The following is a 21,110-nucleotide window of genomic DNA, read 5'->3' on the forward strand; positions in this document are numbered from 1 at the left end:
AAAAAAATGAATTATTTCTGGTTGATTCATGGATTTATCAAACTTTTCAGCTTCAAAAGGACTGAAAGGTTATCTGGTCCTGGAATGGCCAGACCCAGCACATGTGGCCCTTCGTCTTTGCCCCATGTCTGTGACAGACCCATTCACCAAAGCCCCTGTGTTTTGCTGATCTCTACTCTGCCTCGGGAACTTTCTCAAAAGACTTTTCCAGGCATTTGCTGTCAATCAGGGTGGAACAGATGCATGAGCTGAAACCTGTTGTTTCATCTGATGATTTTGCAAATGGGTAGCCAGAGGAGACGGAGGCTCCCATTCAGAGTGGCAGCCCTTGTTCAGGTCACCAGGCTGGATGTGGGGGAGTCGAACCAAGATCCCACTGTCTTCATCCTTACTGGGAACATTTTTTTCTGGTTCCCTGGAAAAGAGCCTAGTGAAATTCCTATACACTCTGTTCAAGAAAATGAATAATGAAAATTCAAATGGAACAATTCAAATCCTGATAAGTAAACTTGCTAAAGCATTCTGTGTGTGCTTAGTCGCTCAGTTGTGTCTGACTGCACCCCATGGACTGTAGCCCCCCAGGCTCCTCTGTCCATGGGATTCTCCAGGCCAGAATACTGGAGTGGGCTTGCCATGCCCTCTTCCAGGGTATCTCTCCAACCCAGGGATCCAACCCAGGTATCCCACATTGCAGGTGTATTCTTTACCATCTGAGCCATCAGGGAAGCCCATGAATACTGAAATGAGTAGCCTATCTCTCCTCCAGGGGATCTTCCTGACCCAGGAATCAAACCTGGGTCTCCTCCATTGCAGGCAGATTCTTAACCAGCTGAGCTACCAGGGAAGGCATTCTAGAACTCTCTAGAACATTCTTGAACACTCCTAAACTATGAATCCATTTGAGAAAGACTAACAGAAGAATCATTGAATCATATCTCTGGCCCATTTTCCAACCAGTAAATTCCAGACTCAGCTGATTATCAGAATCACCAACTGTGCTTTTAAAAAACACTGATTTCTTCATATTCCTCATCGTGTATTTTTATTGAGAAAGCCTTTGAAGAAGTCCAGGAATATTTATATGTATGTGTGTGTGTATCTGTGTCTGTGTATATTTACACATGTGTGATTGATTGTATATAAATATACATATGCTGCTGCTGCTAAGTCGCTTCAGTCGTGTCCGACTCTGTGGGACCCCATAGACGGCAGCCCACCAGGCTTCCCTGTCCCTGGGATTCTCCAGGCAAGAACACTGGAGTGGGTTGCCATTTCCTTCTCCAGTGCATGAAAGTGAAAAGTGAAAGTGAAGTTGCTCAGTCCTGTCTGACTCTTAGCGACCCCATGGACTGCAGCCTACCAGGCTCCTCCGTCCATGGGATTTTCCAGGCAAAAGAGTACTGGAGTGGGGTGCCATTGCCTTCTCTGTATATGTGTATATATATACACATATGTAAATATATGTTATATAAATGTATATGTGTGTATGTGTATATATGGAGGGAGAGTTACATATATAAATACTTCTTAAAAACAGCTTCCCAACTGCTTGTAATGCTCAGCCATTGCAAAATATAATGATCAACCAACAATATAACCATTTGTAGTCAGGACTGACTAAATTATGCAGAAGCAAATATGGATATACTTCATAGTAGTCTCATATAAAGACAAAATCATGCACCTAGATATTTGGGGGTTTTTTGTTTTTAATCATACAGAACTCATTGTACCAAGGGACATCATGGTAGAATTTTCTGTTAATTTATCCTAATACTCATGTTCCAAGTTGCAGGGAAAAAACGTATTTGAAGATTTGATGGCAAATTCCAAATTCTTGCTAGTCATTAAAAGTAGAAAGCACTTTAAAATAGTTACAATTGATTGGTCCTCTGCCCAAAGCTCTACCGGCGGTCTCTCAGGTAATCATCACAGCCGTCCTCACTCGACACATCGGGAGGCTGGCTGAAATTGCCTGCGGAAAAGCTGGCAAGGAGCAGAGTGTGCTTCCCTTCAGATCTGCTCCGCTGCCCGCAGCCCGCCCCCGAAGCGCTGGGCGTCCCGTCTCCCTCTTTGTCTTCCTGTGCCCGGCCCCGCCTGCTGACCGCAGTTCCGTGCAGGCACAGCTGAGCAGGACCCGCATCCTGGGGAGCCCAAAGGCATGAGGTGGAGCTCTGCTCTGGCTCTTTCTAGCCATGTGACCTCCATTCAGCACATCTGAGAAGCGCTGTCGGCCATCTTTCACTTCATCTGTACACTGAGGGGATGGCTATGTGAGGTTTTTTGCTGGGTTTTTATTTGACTACCCTGGGCCTTAGTTGCAGCACGCGAGATCTTAGCTGTGGCACGCAGGCTCGGTAGTTGTGGTACATGGGCTTGGTTGCCCCACGCATGTGGGATCTTCGTTCCCTGACCAGGGATCCAACCCACACCCCTGCATTGGCAGGCAGATTCTTAACCCCTGGACCACCAGGGAAGTCCCTGTATGAGTTATGAGGTCTTTTCCACTTTCTGAATTGAAGAATTCACAGGTGGTCCTCTTTCACTTTGTTGAATTTGAATAGTCTAAATGAAGCTTATTTGTAAAATCTCAGACTAGAAAGGCTTACGCTGAGGCAATTTTAATTATGCACGACTTGTAAAGATGACCAGGAATAGAGGAAGGCTCTCATGTGGCACTTGAAGATTTTTCTAAATGCTTTTTTGGATAATGTTTAAGAATTCTTGGGGGATTCGATCTAGCACAATAACTGCTAAATGCTTTAGTAGCTGTTCCAGAGTGTTTTGAAATAGCTTAAAAATCTCATTCTGGCGATGTGACACTTCCCCGTTCTGTTGAATCCATTTTCGCATAGGAGGATTTGATCAAATGTGCTGAAGCAAATCCAGAGGTGTTTTATAGCATTTCTGTGCTTCCTAAAGAGACAAGGAATTTTAATCACATATATTTATTAACTTGGATCCTTCTTCTGTGTTACATGTTTGCATTGAGCTTTTGTAAGAGATGATCTATAGATGGTTTTTAATCCATTTCATGGAAATGAAAAGAGGTAATTTCTTTGTGCCTGGAGTATGCTGGAGAAGACATTATTGGTAACTTTTTTCAGTGGGGTTGACACTCCTTTTTTATTTTGCTTTCTGGTTTTTGCAGTCTACCTAGCAAGATCGGGATTCCTTACTCTGGAAACCCATTTCCCATTGTGCTTGGCAGGAAAGGAGCAGGCCACCTGCAATGTTAAAAAGGAATTACGCAGATACAAACAAGGGCATGTTCCCCCACCCCCGAGTTTAGAATCCTAGGAATAAAGCACTTATGAGTCTGACAACCCTAGACTGGAAGATATGGCAAGTCATACGCTCAGTGTCCTAATGGACCTTCTACATCCCAGGAGGTGCTCTGCAAACCGTAGGGAGAGGAGAGGGGTCAGAGATGGGAGCCAAGCTGGGAGGAGGCTGGATCTGCACTGGAAGGGCTTTGGTGACCTTCTACAAAGGAGCTCAGTGATCTCTACATCCCAGGAGGTGCTCTGCAAACTGTAGGGAGAGGAGAGGGGTCAGAGATGGGAGCGAAGCTGGGGAGGAGGCTGGATCTGCACTGGAAGAGCTTTGGTGCCAACAAATGGGGCACGTGTGTTTGCGTGTGTCACACACTGAACACGAACATTTAGGTGTGTTTGCAGATTTCCCTAACACACGAGGTAATAGGATGAGTGTCAAGAATATGCCTCCGTCAGTCTTTATGGAAGTCGCCAGAATGTACAGATTGGATTCAGAGGTGGCAAATACATTTCACCTAACATGGCAATTGATGAACACTGGTTGTATCTACCCTAGGGCCATGCAGAGAAAAGAAATCAGAGAAAAAGAAAAATCGTTGGTTGATTAGTTATGTCTGCCGTGGGTACAAGAAGGGTTGTGGGCTACATATTTCCACTGTTGTAAGAGACTGTTCCCACTGCCATCACTGTGACCATGACCATAATGATGGCCCCTCCCTATAATATTGCCTGTGACTAATAGTGAGCCCTTTGCTTGCTGGTATTTAAAGAGCTGTAATTTTCTTGTCAGGCCTCAGTATGGCGGCAAGTTCTGTCCTGGCTCTAGCCGTGTTTATCAGCTGTGCAATATTAACCCTTGTGATAAAAACAGCTTGGATTTCCGAGCCCAGCAGTGTGCAGAGTATAACAGCAAGCCTTTCCGTGGATGGTTCTACCAGTGGAAACCCTATATGAAAGTGGAAGGTAATTTGGTCTCTATGAACCTCAAACAAACATATCTCCATGTGAACAGTAATGTGAATGAACAGCACAGAAAAAATTGCTGCCTGTATAAAGAGTTTCAGTGTTTACCTTTCATTCCCCGGGCCCGTCCTGGCCCAGGTTTTCATTCAGTTCTGTGGGTTTGTTTATTTTTCCACATTTTTTTTTTTCACAAGACATCCCTTGCCTCCCACATGTACAAGTTGAAGAGGTCATGTGTTTGGAATGTACTTATGTTTCTAAACTTACTTTTGACATTTCAGCGATTAAGTCTCCCGGGGATGTTAATTGCAATTGGTATGAACTGTCCAGACCAAAAACTCATGAAACCATATCTGCCCCATGGAGACACCATTCTCAGTAACTGACATGATAGATGATAACAGACATGGGAAGACCTATTTTCAGAGTGTATGCACACTCACACACACGCACACATCATGAATAAGAAATATCTCTATATTAAATTCTTGGGACTATAGCAAAGTAATAGCTTGTATTTGAACTTTTACATTGATTTGTTTTGATTTTGGCTCAATATCAAAATTTAGTTACCATGTGTATAAGTACCAGATTTAATGTACTTTCTGTTACAGAAACAGAATAATTCTGTGCAAAATAAGCTGAGACCATTCTGTTTCCTATCAATTTTTTTCCATTCATTCGCTTTATCAAAACTCATCTACCCTCCCTTGGAAAAGGATAAATGTGAATCCCAGTCAGACATATGCAGAATGGGAAGAGACCAGATTTAATGATAATTCATTGGAAATAAGACAGAAGGCTGCTTCTGTACAAAAGCTCAAAATGAACCTATATTATCAATAACCAAAAAGAACTGATGTAATCAGACCTCATTATAATAAGTATTAAGTAGCTTGTACAAATCAGGTGATACTACAGCTTTGCTCAACATCAGCAAATGTTACAAAATATTTTCTGGTTTCAAATTTCTGTCACTAATATTATTGCAGCTTTACTAGGTAGGGAACTTGCCATTTCATTCATTCATTCAACAAATACTGACTGAGGACCTCCTCCTGGGAGACTCTCTGCTCCGTGCAGAGGCGAGGACATTGAATAAAACAGAGACCCCAGGCATAGGGTCTCATCCTACCGCAGGAGACACAAAAGTTAAGGCTTTCGCATCCTTTCCTCTTCTCTCTTTAATACTTACCTAAAATCATAGAAGACAGACCATGATTTGAAGGTCTGTGACATTCATGCTGCTTGGGAAGAATCAGGGAAAGACTTTTCATAAATCTAGACAGTCCTTGTCTTACACTGATTAGCTTTTTCTTCTGTATTCCTTTTTTTAAATTGAAGTATAGTTGATTTGCAATGTCTGTTAGTTTTAAGTGTACAGGAAAATGATTCAGTTATATATAGTATATATTCTTTTTCAGATTGTTTCCGCTTATAGGTTATTGCAAGATATTGAGTATAGCTGTCTATGCTATACAGTAGGACCTTGCTGTTTATTTTATATGTATCAGTGCATATCTGTTAATCCCAAATTTAATTTATTAAATTAATTTATCTTAATTTATCCCCCACCCCAATTTCTGTGTTTCTAATAGACTAGTTCCTAAACTTTCTCAGGAACCTGTGTGGAAACACTGAACTTTCTATAACTTGTTAATTCTTGGCAATGATGGAGAAAAGAGAGGGTATCTATGTTTTCTAGCTCCCTAATCTCACATGCACTGAGGAGGACTCGTGAAATAAAAATGCTATTAGAAAAAATTCCTAGGTGAGAAAAAAAATGGAATCCATCCCTATGGCTGCACATTTGGGCCATAGTAACTTCCCTTCGCTCCTGTCTTTGACCCTGTCTTTTATGGAGTGGTTTGGGAAATGTGTCCAGTTGCGAACTGCTCACACGTTTGTTGTAAGACTGTTGTCAAGGATTTCACACAACATCGCCCACATCAAGTCTCATGTGAACAGCGTCATGTGGAATTCCTGGCCGGAAAGGGCTCTTTCTATGGGAGAAATTGGCACGAAAATGCCTTTCTGATAACAAGAGCTCTATAAAGATAATACTTTATTTTTGCGTGTGATACCAAAAACTTCTCAGAGACCTAACATTGCTTTAGTCTTAATGCTGAGTTTGTTTACTTCCTCTGCCTTTTCACGATTTGACTCTCTTCTATATGTTTTGTAAACATTATTGGCCATATGCCTTTTTTTCCAAAGTGCCTAAAACGTTCCCTCTTAAGAGACTGAATAAATATCTAAAATCATTGTGCCTGTCCTAAATCGCAATCAGAAAATTATGACCTATGGGTCAATTGTGACCCTTTTTTAAAGCATTTTTTTTTTTTTTAAGTGGACCACTTTTGAAGTCTTTACTGAGTTTGTTACAATACTGTTTCTGCTTTATGACTTGATTTTTTTGGCTCCAAGGCACATGTGATCTTAGCTCCCCGACCAGGGAAGCAACCCATACCCCCTGCACTGGAAGGCAAAGTCTCAACCACTGGACCGCCAGGGAAGTCCCTGACCCGTCTTTTTAAATATTGTTTTATTGGGACACAGCAATGCTCTTTCATTTACATGCTATTAATAGCTGACCTCAGGGTCTGTGAAGTCTTAAATATTTACTATCCAAGGAGGGTAGGGACACAAGCCACCAATCACTTGTATTGTGGCTCTTAGGATTAGGAAAATAAAGTTCTCATGTATTAATGTTAAAGTATTATATGGATTACTAAAAGGAGTTCATGTTTTTAAAAGCCACACACATCTGCTCTCAGGCATCCATGCATGCACACACCGACATGGAAAACTGTAACACTTTCCACCTTGACCATAGTAGCTTTCTAAATAAATTTAACTCATCTTTTCAGTAATCACATCATTGTCCTAGGATTTCCTCTTGACCGTGACCTCGTTTGATGTCTTTGCTTCTAGAGGAAGACCGATGTAAACTGTACTGCAAGGCTGAGAACTTTGAATTCTTTTTCGCCATGTCCAGCAAGGTGAAAGACGGGACTCCTTGTTCCCCAAACAAGAACGACGTTTGCATTGACGGGATCTGTGAAGTAAGAGAACATTTCTGCTTTGGAACACGTGGTCATGCTTGTGCTGCCTCCTATTAAATGCATAGCAGGAGAAGTGTTGCGGGAGATTCTTATGTCTGGATAAGAGCAGCTGGTGAAGGGAAAAGGGTAACATTTTCAAGCTGGACGTGAGTTTTTATCTCCAAGTCCCTGCTCACTTTCTTGACCCCTTTCTTTCATGACCCCTGTCCTGTGATTTGAGTTTCTCTTTCACTCCCTTTCCACATACGGAGGTGCTGGTGTATCCTACTTTACATGAAAGTTGTAAAAATTAAATAAGAATGGAGATAACAGTAGCAGGAGACTTTTCTTGCGTGTTCACTAAGAACATGCAGTACATGCTTAGAACCTCGTAAATGTGCTTGGAAATAGCATTTCTGTTTATTGTGGGTTAGTTTTTCTTTTTCTTCCGGTATCTACTTTCTCTTTTCAATTTGATTGTGAGCTCCGTGATCTTTTAAGGGAGTGTGAGTGTCCTTGGGTTGGTGTCAGGGTTGGGGGGGTCCCAGCATTTTTATGTTTCACTGGTAGAACTGGCCTGAATAAATTCCCCTCCCATTAACAGCAGTAGTGGCTTTTCACAGTTTTACAGATGAAGGCTGTAAGCCTTAGAGAAGTTTTGTGACTTCCCTAATCATATGTCCAGTAATAGCAGAGGAAGGATTTAAATCCCTAGTCAAACTTGAGACTCTGCTTTTAATCCTAAAGCTGCACCACCTTCCTAATATTCAGTAAATACAGAAAACCATGTATACCTTTTGGTTATTCTAAGCCAGTGGCTTCTCAAATGTTTGATTTTCTCACTCTTTTTTTTTTTGGTCACAGCCAGTGGGATGTGATCATGAACTTGGCTCTAAAGCAGTTTCAGATGCCTGTGGTGTTTGCAAAGGTGATAACTCAACTTGCAAGTTTTACAAAGGCCTGTACCTCAACCAGCACAAAGCAAATGGTAAGAAATGCTGCAGATTCGGTGCTGTGAGTGGTGGGACATGTCCTTTGCTGCCAAATGAATCTGAGACTTGCTAAATTCGATCCAGCTTTTCACTAGCTCATATGAGGCATGGAAGATGATGGCTTTTGATGCTTTGTTATTGCTCAGTCACTCAGACGTGTCCGACTCTTGACACCATGGACTGCAGCACGCTGATCTTCCCTGTCCTTCACCATCTCCTGGAGATTGCTCAAACTCATATCCATTGAGTAAATGATGCCATCCAACCATCTCATCCTCTGTTGTCCCCTTCTCCTCCGGCCTTCGATCTTTCCCAGCATCAGGGTCTTTTCTAATGAGTCAGTTCTTCACATCAGGTGGCCAAAGTATTGGAGCTTCAGCTTCAGCATCAGTTCTTCCAATGAACACCCAGGACTGATCTCCTTTAGGATGGACTGGCTGGATCTCCTTGCAGTCCAAGGGACTCTCAAGAGTCTTCTTCAACACCACAGTTTAAAAGAATCAATTCTTTAGCGCTCAGCTTTCTTTATAGTCCAACTCTCACATCCATACATGACCACTGGAAAAACTATAGCTTTGACTAGATGGACCTTTGTTGGCAATGTCTCTGCTTTTTAATATGCTGTCTAGGTTGGCCATAACTTTTCTTCCAAGAGGCAAGTGTCTTTTAATTTCATGTCTTCAGTCACCATCTGCAGTGATTTTGGAACCCAAGAAAATAAAGTCTGTCACTGTTTCCATTTTTTCCCATCTATTTGCCATGAAGTGATGGGACCGGATGCCATGATCTTTGTTTTTTGAATATTGAGTTTTAAGCCAGCTTTTTCACTCTCCTCTTTCACCTTCATTAAGAAGCTCTTTAGTTCCTCTTCACTTTCTGCCATAAGGGTGGTGTCATCTGCATATCTGAGGTTATTGGTATTTCTCCCGGCAGTCTTGATTCCAGCTTGTGCTTCATCCAGCCCAGCATTCCACATTATGTACTCTGCATATAAGTTAAATAAGCAGGGTAACAATATACAGCCTTGATGTACTCCTTTCCCAATTTTGAACCAGTCCATGGTTCCATGCCCAGTTGTAACTGTTGTTTCTTGACCTGCATACAGATTTCTCAGGAGGCAGGTCAGGTGGTCTGCTATTCCCATCTCTCTAAGAATTTTCCACAGTTTGTTGTGATCCACACAGTCAGAGGCTTTAGCATAGTCAATGAAGCAGATGTTTTTCTGGAATTCTCTTGCTTTCTCTATGATCCATTGGATATTGGCAATTTGATCTCTGGTTCCTCTGCCTTTTCTAAATCCGTCTTGAACATCTGGAAGTTGTTGGTTCACGTACTGTTACTTATGCAAGAGCAGAGGAGGATGAGTAGTTTTAGCAACACAAACATCCAGAGGTGTGTTCAACAAACGCCTTTCTGCTGAGCAATTTCAATATGCTGTGCCACCTGTATTTGTTAAAGAACGTATTGTGGAACTTTTTAAAAATATATGTATTTATTTATTTGGTTGTACCAGTCTCAGTTGTGGCATGTGAGATCTAGTTCCCTGACCAGGGATCAAACTTGGGCCCCCTGCGTTGGGAGTGCAGAGTGTTAGCCACTGGACCACAGGGAAGTCCCTGTATTATGGAACTTAGATGGTCCACACTTAAAACATAAGACGCGTACTTGAAGCAGTTATCTCACCGTCTTGAGTAGAATTGAGCTTTGAGCCCTGTCTTCTGCACACCACAGTTGAGACTAGGTGGCTCCAAGTTTTTTTCCAGATTGATTAAAAATAAAAAGCATCTTTGAGTTTCATGGCTTTTGGGAAAAGCCATGAAGGAAAAGAGAAGCGTGTTTTCTGTCCACATGCATGTACTTGGGGAAAGTACATCATTTTCTCTCTCGGGTGTTCCTACCACTTGAAAAATGGAATAACTGAGTGTTTTCACTGCGTAAGAGTAGAAATGAGCCCCGCTCTGTAAGGAGGGCCGCTGCGGCTCTCTGACGGGGTCCCCCGTGTCTGACATGGGTGACAAAAATGTTCTGCTCTCTCCACTTAGAGTATTACCCGGTGGTCACCATCCCGGCGGGCGCCCGCAGCGTCGAGGTCCAGGAGCTGCAGGTATCCTCCAGCTACCTCGCGGTCCGAAGCCTCGGTCACAAGTATTACCTCACAGGGGGCTGGAGCGTCGACTGGCCAGGGGAGTTTGCCTTTGCGGGGACCGTGTTTGAGTACCAGCGTGCCTTCAACCGCCCCGAATGCCTGTCTGCCCCGGGCCCCATCAATGAGACGCTGGTCTTTGAAGTAAGCCCCTTCTCTTTATTCAGCTCTCACTGCCTCTTGCTGCGTGTCTAGTGACGACCCCCATTTAAGCTAGCTTAAAGAGCCACTAGTTCATACCTGTGTCCTAACAGGCTAAAGCTCAAAGGGCAAAGACAGCCCCTTCATCTGGGGGAAAGAGGGATCCAGTGGGTCCCCGGGAGAATGTGCCAACTTTCACGTTTAGATGCCAGCCTTCCACCAGCCCACCTGGCTGTTCAGTTTGCTGAGGGATCCCAGGGATCATTTTTTACATGATTCCGGTTTGTCTGCCTCTGCCGTTTGGATAGTCTGTTCATAGTTATTCATTACAGGGATTTGCCAGCCTTGGAGGCAGAGCGACGTAGTGGAAAGAACACTTGCTTGATGGCTAGACAGTTTTGGAGAAGGAAATGGCAACCCACTCCGGTGTTCTTGCCTGGAGAACCCTGTGGACAGAGGAGCCTGGTGGGCTGCCATCTATGGGGTCACACACAGTTGGACACAACTGAAGCGACTTAGCAGCAGCAAGACAGTTTTATAGAGCAAGCCAACTCACTTTTTTGGCTGCCGTTTTCTTTAGAGGTGAGAAGAGAAAAAAATAAATGGTTAACGACGAGGAGAGTGAAAACAGCCACCATATCTGCGAATGACGCTGTAACAGAATTGTCACGGAGACTTTGTCTCTGGTCCGCGTCACATCTCAGGGTTTGCTTCCTCCAGTTTATAAAATGGGGCCAATCGTGTGCTTTCAGAGGCATGTGGTATGTCTCAGGTGTTAGAAGTCCCTGTGGCCACCGCGTACCGAGGACTTAGGTAACCAAGCACTCCCGTTAGTCACATTCAGCTTCAATCTCTCACTTGCAAAACTGGGACAGAAACCCTGCCTCACTGACTTGCCAGAAAAATAAGCAATGAAGTGTGATGAAGAAATGTTAAAAGATTTGCCTAGCTCACGTAGCTAGGAAAAAAGCAGAGTTGAATTGGAGTCCAAATCTTTTCCATCTATGAGTATGATATCTGCTCTCAGGCTAGTCATATTGCTCTGCTCTTTTCAAATCAAAGAAACAAGTCTAATTCAACTATTACTATTATTATTTAAGGTACTAATCAAACATTTACTAAGAAAGATGAATTTAAAAAAGAGTTTAAAAGTATGACTACATGTAACTCCCCCCCCCCCACCCCCCGGAAGGACCTATTTTATCTTATTTTTATTGCTTTTGCTATGTGATACATTTTTAATTTCTTTACTTTATATTGGAGTATAGTTGATTATCAATGTGTTAATTTGAGGTGTACAGCAAAGCGATTCAGTTATACATATACATGTATCTATCGTTGTTTTTTTTGGATTCTGTTCCCATTTAGGTTATTACAGAGTATTGAGTGGAGTTCCCTGTGCTATAATTTTCTTTACCAGCTGAGCCACAAGGGAAGCCCAAGAATACTGAAGTGGGTAGCCTATCCCTTCTCCAGGGGATCCTCCCGACCCAGGAATCAAACTGGGATCTCCTGCAATGCAGGCAGATTCTTTACCAGCTGAGCTATCAGGGAAGCCCCTGTGCTACACAGTAGGTCCTTATTGGTTATCTATGAATATTTTAAATATAGCAGTATGTACATGTTAATCCCAAACTCCCAAACATACAGACCAACCTTCCCCACCACATTCCCCCCTGATGACTGTAAGTTCATTCTCTAAATCTGTAAATCTGTTCCTGTTATGTAAATAAGTTCACTCACATCATTTTTTAAAGGTTCCACATAAAAGTGATATCATACGATATTTGCCTTTCTCAGCCTGACCTGCCTCACTTACATGATCATCTCTTGGTCAACCCATGTTGCTGTTGCTGCGAGTGGCATTATTTCATTTTTTTTATGACTAATATTCCATTGTTTATATGTACCATTCCTCTGTCAGTGGACATTGAGATTGTTTCGTGCCTTGCTATTGTAAGTAGTGCTGCAGAGAAGGCTGGGGTGCATGTGTCTTTTTGAAGTAATGGTTTTCTCCAGATAAATGCCCAGGAGTGGGACTGCTGCGTCAGATGGTAGCTCTGTTTGTAGTGTTTAAAGTGAAGTCCGTGCTGTTCTCCACAGTGGTTGTACCAATTTCCGTGCCCACCAACAGTGTAGGGGCAGTCTCATTTCTCCACACACTCTCCAGCATTTATTTTTTGTAGATTTTTTTGATGACGGCCTTTCTGACTGGCGTAATGTGATACCTCATTGTACTTTTGGTTTGCATTTCTCTGATGATTAAATGTTGAGCATTTTTTCTTGTGCTTTTGACGATCTGTATGTTTTCTATGGAGAAACATCGCTTTAGATCTCTCCATTTTTTGATAGGGTTTTTTGGTGTTTTTGACATAGAGCTTTCAGCTCTTTTATTTCAGAAGATGAAATTAGGAACCCCAAATCAAACTGATTTTATCTTAGGGTAGTTTGGAGCTCAACAATGAATCCAGCCCCTGAAATCAGCCTGTAATTACATGGAAGGCATAGGAATTGAACTTTCTGGTTAAAGAATTTGAGACTTGTTTTTCAGTCCTAATTTTTTAGATGGATATGTTTGTTTTCTTTTCTATCAAGCATCTGAGCAGCAAATGTCTTTTCTTTAGAAAAGGTATATTTTCTTTAAAGATATATTTAGCTTGCAGGGAATCAGTTTTCAAGAAACATGGCTTCCTCCTAAGTTTTACCATGAGGCCTTTGATCCATCTCTAAGCAAATGTACACAAACCAAGTTCTGTGGCTAGAAAATTACTGAATCAGAAGATGGGTACCTCTCACAGCTTCTGCCACCGGCGACCGGAACCGAGTCCAGATGATTCCTCATGAGAAACACGTGTTTTCCTGCTTAATGACAAGCAACCATTTTTTGTTGTTGTTTCTCTGTCCAATTTTCTTCATAATTACAAAGCCCTTCCGGTAGGTTTTCACAGTTCTGTCTGTAATTTAAGGTTTGCTGTTAAACATAAGTTATCTGCAGGAAAACCACAACAAAGAATGAGACAAGAAGTGATGGAAAGTGCAAAGCCGAATCACAGAGCTCCTTCTGACTTTCATCTTTAGAACCTGAATGTCCCCTGTCATTGTCTGTCTTGATCAAATTAAACAGATAATGGACACATTGTCACTGAACACTATGCCAGCCTCAAGCTGAGAATTTTTATTTGTGCTTTGCTTAATTTAAGCATCCCTTCTTATCTCATTTATCTATGTTATTTAATTCTGATTAAAACTAAATCTTTGGACTGTTCACCGGGTCTAAACATTTTCCTAATGATTACTGGCTATTTTTGAGAAATGAAAAGAATGGTCTTCATTGGTGATGGAGTTCTACAAAATCAGTCAGGTACATCATCTATCTCCTTGCAAATACATAGAATTCCAGGTCATCCAGGGGTTAGAATTCCATGTTCTCACTGCTGAGAGCCCACGTTCAATCCCTGGTTGGGGAACTGAGATCCTAGAAGCCTCAGGGCATGGCTAAAAAACAAACCAACAGAAACAGCTGGATTGTCCTCGCAAATACAGACAGATCCTTGGGTGTGGGCAGAAATCAAAATGTAAGGGGAAAAATTGGGTAGATCTAATACAATTATAAAAACATAAAGCTTTTCCCAGACTCAATTGGGTATGTATGGTTTTCTAAAATTTCATTACTATATAAATGCGATTAAAACTACAGATCTCTATTAACACAAAATTGTAGTTTCACCACAATGCAGTAAGGTCACATTTGCTTAGCTATTGTTTTTGCAACAGCTTTATGTACACATTCTGCTCATAGATTCAATGAAAGATCCAGTTGATGTCCTTGGAATGTGGCTTGTCTGAAAATAATCCACAGAGAAACTTGTATGATTAATTGGTCATGCTTTGCTTGTATTTTTTAAAGGAGGCATGGTTTCATTCAAAACTAGCAACTATTTTTAAAAATCCAACTCAGTAACCTAGTATTATATCTATTTTATCTTTTAAAAGAATTTGGGTTAATGACTTTAATATTTAAATTGTACATTATTGCTCTCAGAAGAATATGATCAAATTTCAGGTCAGTTTTTATCACATGCTCATGCCTTTCCAAAATTGATAGAACACAGTGATTCTAAAAACTGAAAAATCACAATAAGCAATAAATTACATTTTCTAAAAACTAGACTATGTATCAGTATCCAAGTCATCCATCCACGGCCATCTCCTTTAAAGAAAGGAAGTTAAAGTTCATATGCCTTTCCATGCAACTACGAATTGAATCAAAATGAATACTTCTGGAGCCAAAAATATGTTCACTCCAATATGAAATGTTGAATGTGTTTTACAATCCCATGGGATGCTGAAATCGAAGTGTGGGAACCTAACAAAATGGAAAATGCTGTTCTACCCACAGAAAGTACATGTCTGTGAAAGAAAGCGCTTTCTCTCTTGGCCTCTTAAAATGACTGCATGTTCACTAAGCTCTTAGTGTAAAATTCAGCAGAAGGGTGTGTTTGCCAAAAAACAAGATGACAGTGTAAGGATAAGGTCCCTCTTTATAGCTCATTCATTTATGTTAGTCAGATCCTCCAAATATCTTAGCTAACTCCTGTCTTCAACTACCTTGACATGTATTGATTTAGGTAGCTACCTTCAAAGCAATATTCCTCTGTTTATTTCCTCTCAATGTCTGACTTAAAAACAAAAAACAAAAAACTAAACTTTCTGTTGAGTGCCTACTTACTGCCCAGCCCTATATAGACATTGGAGATACATAAATGGTTAAGACATAAATCATGTCTAGTCAAAGCTATGGTTTTTCCAGTAGTCATGTGTGGATGTGAGAGTTGGACCATAAAGAAAGCTGAGTGCTGAAGAATTGATGCTTTTGAACTGTGGTGTTGACAAAGCCTCTTGAGAGTCCCTTGGACTGCAAGGAGATCCAACCAGTCCATCCTAAAGGAAATCAGTCCTGAATATTCATTGGAAGGACTGATGCTGTAGCTGAAACTCCAGTACTTTGGCCATATGATGCAAAGAGCTGAGTCATTGGAAAAGACCCTGATGCTGGGAAAGATTGAAGGCAGGAGGAGAAGGGGACGACAGAGGGTGAGATGGTTGGATGACATCACCGACTCAATGGACATGACTTTGAGTAAACTCTGGGAGTTGGTCATGGACAGGGAGGCCTGGCATGCTGCAGTCCATGGGGTCGCAGAGTTGGACACGACTGAGCGACTGAACTGAATGGAACATGTCACCAAATCATTATAGTTGCAGGTCTTTAAGGAATGTGGAGTGAGTTTTGGTATGTGGATCCCATTCTTTTTGAAGCAACATGAGTTTGAACAGGAAGCACCTCTTTAAACTGTTGGTGATACAGGTCTCTCTAACACTACTGTGACACTCTGCATGAGGCACTTAAACTGTCTGATGATAGTTTACGATAATTTGGGGAATAACTTCCCCAGGCTAAACTCATATCCTCTGCTGTGTCCTGTAGCATTATCCTGAAGCACTTCTAAGCGCCTGAAACCCTCTATTGCTGAGAGATCGTTGTAGCTTCCATAGTCAGCATAGTATCTAGAACATCATAGGCACTCAAAAAAAAAAATAGTGAATGAATGACATCTGATGAGAAAATTCATTCATTCATTTAAAGAGTAGAATCTTCTTTCCAAGTTGAAAAACCATCCATGGAGACAACAAATAAATCAAGTGACAAGTGACTTTCTCTGACCCAAGTCAAGAGTGACAGGGCCAGCCTCTCTTCCCTATTTCTGTCCCAAACCACCATCATAATCTGAAGTTCTCTGAAATGCTTCTGCAATACACATTTTAAAACCACTGGATTTCCTCATCTTTTAGGACTAGTCTTAGAACTGTACCGTTAAAAGGTAAGTACAGTGAAAGGCATTCAAAGTATTGAAATTTGATCCCCTCAGTTGCATTTGAGGAATCAGTCTGCTTTCTAAAAGGCTTGCCTTTCCCAAAGTGAATAATTTACACATAAGAACTTGCTGACCAGTTAGCTCACAGTTGACTCACCTTGATCTGGGGGAACAGCAGCTTGTCCGTTCAGGGTAGGGGATTAACCAGATCTTTTCACTTATTTCTGGGTGTTACCTGGTACACAGCAGGATAATATAGTCCTGGGAAAGAGTGAACCCCAAGAAATAAGTGCATGGCCTGACATCAAATAGAAGTGTCCTCTGCTTCTGGTTATCTTTATATGTCAGAACTTTATGGAATGCTTTCATAGGGAAGCTCAGTTTAAATGGAAAACAGACTTTCACTTTTCTCATTGAATCACGTGCCTGCCCCGTTTTCAGATGGTCTCTTGGAAAGAATCTTCATTCTCCTTGGAACCTGGATCCCACAGGGTCCACAATTTGCAACAGGTGGATGTCAGTTTAGGCTGTGCTGGCCTTCTTGATTTCCTCGGTGGCCAAGAGGAGATTCCTAAGGGAAATTAAGGATTTATATGATTGAGTTCTTAAATATTTTAGGCATTATTTAAGTCCATCAATCAAATTTTTATTTCAAAGTACAAATATACATGTATTACATGTAAATGACTTGGAGAAACGGAGTTCATTTTCATGATCCTGTATCCTATTTCTGCCTCAGCCAGGGGAAGACAGCTCATACACATGCACACCCCAGATCAGAAAGAAATCAATATTGATTTGGCAACTGCACGCTTTCTGAGATCACTACAGACACAGCTATTATAAACTAGATAATTTCCACGTCTTTCTGTGTGTCGGCTTGTCCCCCACAGCATGAGTCTGGCAGAGAGTCTAAGGAATTTCTTATTGAACCAGTGCACTCATTAGTCATCTCAAAGATAGAAAACTCAGCTTATGTTTCAGTAGTTTTCAGTATATTATATATGGACCTACCATATTTTTTGACTGGGTTTGAGAACACAAGGAAAACTGGATCTTTGTTGCTTGTGCACCCCACACAGCTAAATTCTGTGTGTGTGTGTGTCTTGTATAAGGAATGAAATTTTGAAGTGGTTCAGTTCAGTTCAGTCGCTCAGTCATGTCCCACTTTTTGCGACCCCATGGACTGCAGCACACCAGGCCTCCCTGTCCTTCATAAACTCCCAGAGTTTACTCAAACTCATGTCCATTGAGTCGGTGACGCCATCCAACCATCTCATCCTCTGTTGTCCCCTTCTTCTCCCACCTTCAATCTTTTCCAGCATCAGGGTTTTTTACAGTGAGTCAGTTCTTCACATCAGGTGGCCAAAGTATTGGAGTTTCAGTTTCAGCATGAGTCCTTCCAATGAATATTCAGGACTGATTTCCTTTAGCATGGACTGGTTGGATCTCCTTGCAGTCCAAGGGACTCTCAAGAGGCTTCTCCAACACCACAGTTCAAAAGCATCAACTCTTCAGCACTCAGCTTTCTTTATAGTCCAACTCTCACATCCACATGACTACTGGGAAAACCATAGTTTGACTAGACGGACTTTTGTTGGCAAAGTAATGTTTCTGCTTTCTAATATGCTGTCTAGGTTGGTCATAACTTTTCTTCCAAGGAGCAAGTATCTTTTAATTTCATGGCTGCAGTCACCATCTACAGTGATTTTGGAGCCCCCAATAATAAAGTCTGTCACTGTTTCCACTGTTTCCCCATCTATTTACCATGAAGTGATAGGACCAGATGCCATGATCCTAGTTTTCTGAATGTTGAGTTTTAAGCCAACTTTTTCACTCTCCTATTTCACTTTCATGAAGAGGCTGTTTTGCCTTCTGCCATAAGGGTGGTGTCATTTGCATATCTGAGGTTATTGATATTTCTCCCGGCAATCTTGATTCCAGCTTGTGCTTCATCCAGCCCAGCATTTCTCATCATGTACTGTACATATAAGTTAAATGGTGACAATATGCAGCCTTGATGTACTCCTTTCTCAATTTGAAACCAGTGTGTTGTTCATGTCCAGTTCTAACTGTTGCTTCCTGACCTACATACAGATTTCTCAGGAGTAATCTGAGAAAGGAGTATTCTGAGCAGGCACGTCAGATGGTCTGCTATTCCCATCTCTTTAAGAATTTTCCACAATTTGTTGTGATCCACACAGTCTCTTGCTTTTTTGATGATCCAACAGATGTTGGCAAAAGTTCCTCTGCCTTTTCTAAATCCAGCTTGAACATCTGGAGTTCTCTGTTCACATACTGTTGAAGCCTGGCTTGGAGAATTTTGAGCATTACTTTGCTAGCATGTGAGATGAGTGCAATTGTGCGGTAGTTTGAGCATTCTTTGGCATTGCCTTTCTTTGGGATTAGACCTTTTCCAGTCCTGTGGCCACAGCTGAGTTTTCCAAATTTGCTGGCATATTGAGTGCAGCACTTTCACAGCATCATCTTTTAGGATTTGAGCTAGCTCAACTGGAATTCCATCACCTCCACTAGCTTTGTTCGTAGTGATGCTTCCTAAGGCCCACTTGACTTCACATTCCAGGATGTCTGGCTCTAGGTAATCACACCATTGTGATTATCTGGGTCGTGAAGATATTTTTTGTATAGTTCTTCTGTGTATTCTTGCCACATCTTGTTAATATCTTCTGCTTCTATTAGGTCCTTACCATTTCTGACATGGTAGAAATGTGAAAACCGAAGGTCAGAGTTGAAATTTACTCCTCCCTTTGTTGAAAAATAATCATTTAATCTGAAGAGTGTGTGTGTGTGTGTGTGTGTATACATATATATGTGAAAAGTGAAAATGTTAGTTGCTCAGTCATGTCTGACTCTTTGCAACCCCTCAGACTGTAGCCCACCAGGGTCTTCTGTCCATGGGATTCTCTAGGCAAGAATAGTGGAGTGGATTGCCATCCCCTTCTCCAGGGGATATTCTTGACTCAGGGATTGAACCCAGATCTCCTGCATTGCAGGCAGATTCTTTACCATCTGAGCCACTAGGGAAGCCCATATATACATATGTACACAAATTATATATATTTTTATATATTTGTATGTATATGTGTGTGTATATGTATGTATGTATATATTATATATATATTGAAGAAGGCCATGGCACCCCACTCCAGTACTCTTGCCCAGAAAATCCCATGGATGGAGGAGCCTGGTAGGCTGCAATCCATGGGGTCACTAAGAGTCGGAGACGACTGAGCGACTTCACTTTCACTTTTCACTTTCATGCATTGGAGAAGGAAATGGCAACCCACTCCAGTGTTCTTGCCTGGAGAAACCCAGGGACGGGGGAGCCTGGTGGGCTGCCGTCTATGGGGTCGCACAGAGTCAGACACAACTGAAGCGACTTAGCAGCAGCAGCAGCATGTGTGTGTGTGTGTATATATATATCTGTGTATATGTATGTATGTTTATATTATATATATGTGTGTGTATATGTATATATTTTATGTATATATATGTGTGCTGGGCATTTGGAGTATGGCTGAAAACTTAATGTTTTTCCGCTTCGAGACTGAGATATAGGTAACATAAAGTCAGTAATTTTGTCCTTTGTTTAAGTACAATGCAAAAGGCCCATTTAGTATATAATTTTAAAGGGCCTTGGCAATGAGAATTAAAACATACATTCTCTTTGTTTTCATGATTAATGAAGCTGTCTACTTAGAGATGATAACGCTCTGTAGAAGCGACTGAACATCAGCTGTTTCGTTAGCTGTTGCGTGCTGGCTGTCTCCCCCAACCCTGCCCCTGCGTCTCCTCTGCCCCCTCTCTCCCCTCCCAGCTGCCTCTCCCTTCTCTTCTTCCTCTCCTTTATTCTGTTTCTCTGTCTCTGCTTCTCTCTCACACGCAGTCACACACAAGCACACACAACAACAAATGAGTCACATTCTCCATCAAACTGTCGTGAAGTTGGAGGGTAGGTGAGGAAATTCATCATGAGTGTTTCATTATAAAGTAACTTCATCCCCGTCTGATAAACAGTGATTTAGGCTGACATGATAACACAGGTTGCTAGTCTAAGACTGAAATATGATCATCTGTGTTTTTACAGCATTCCTTTTTTTTGAGGAAAAAAAAGTCTTAAAAATAACAGCTCTCCTTCACGTTAAAGGTTTTTTATTCCCCTCTCTGTTAAGAGGCCAGAAGGGAGTGTTTAACTCTTTGAAAGCCCATTCCCAATTAATCATGTACCAAGGGAGAGTGCCGCTGACCCCTACAGCAGCGCTTGTAACGACAGCAAGTGAGAAATAGGTTAGCCACAGGCCAGATTCAAGGCAGAAAAAGACATCTCAAGAAAATTACTATCATAAACAACTTCCTCCACTCTTTGGCCAGAGGCGATGATGGGTGGGTTGGGGGGGAGACCAGGTGGACGGACTCATTGATCACCGAGTTGACGGTGTGGGGCATCATGGTCAGTCCCCTTCTCATAAAGCTCCTTCCTCATGACCCTGCTGTCTGCACCCCTTCCCCCACGGGGCAGGGGCCGAGATGAGCAAAGATGTGCCTCAGGATAGAATCAGTGTCGGGGAGAGAGATTAGCCAAGGAGCGGGGACAGAGTGAAGACACGGCTCACGAAAGAGGCCAAGAAGCAGTGGAGGACTAATTGAGACCA

At 41.9% G+C, this 21,110-nt stretch overlaps 1 protein-coding gene across 1 annotated transcript in view; it reads left to right on the forward strand.

Annotated features, from left to right (window-relative positions):
- ADAMTS18 (ADAM metallopeptidase with thrombospondin type 1 motif 18) overlaps positions 1-21,110 on the forward strand; it is a 149,012-nt gene that overhangs the window by 97,659 nt on the left and 30,243 nt on the right. Inside the window, exons 15-18 of the mRNA XM_027513673.1 lie at positions 4,069-4,241; positions 7,176-7,306; positions 8,150-8,273; positions 10,320-10,564. Of these exons, the coding sequence (XP_027369474.1) occupies positions 4,069-4,241; positions 7,176-7,306; positions 8,150-8,273; positions 10,320-10,564 (673 nt within the window). The remainder of the gene's footprint in view (positions 1-4,068; positions 4,242-7,175; positions 7,307-8,149; positions 8,274-10,319; positions 10,565-21,110) is intronic.

This window comes from Bos indicus x Bos taurus, chromosome 18 (genome assembly GCF_003369695.1).
Source record: "Bos indicus x Bos taurus breed Angus x Brahman F1 hybrid chromosome 18, Bos_hybrid_MaternalHap_v2.0, whole genome shotgun sequence".
Lineage (NCBI taxonomy): Eukaryota > Metazoa > Chordata > Mammalia > Artiodactyla > Bovidae > Bos > Bos indicus x Bos taurus.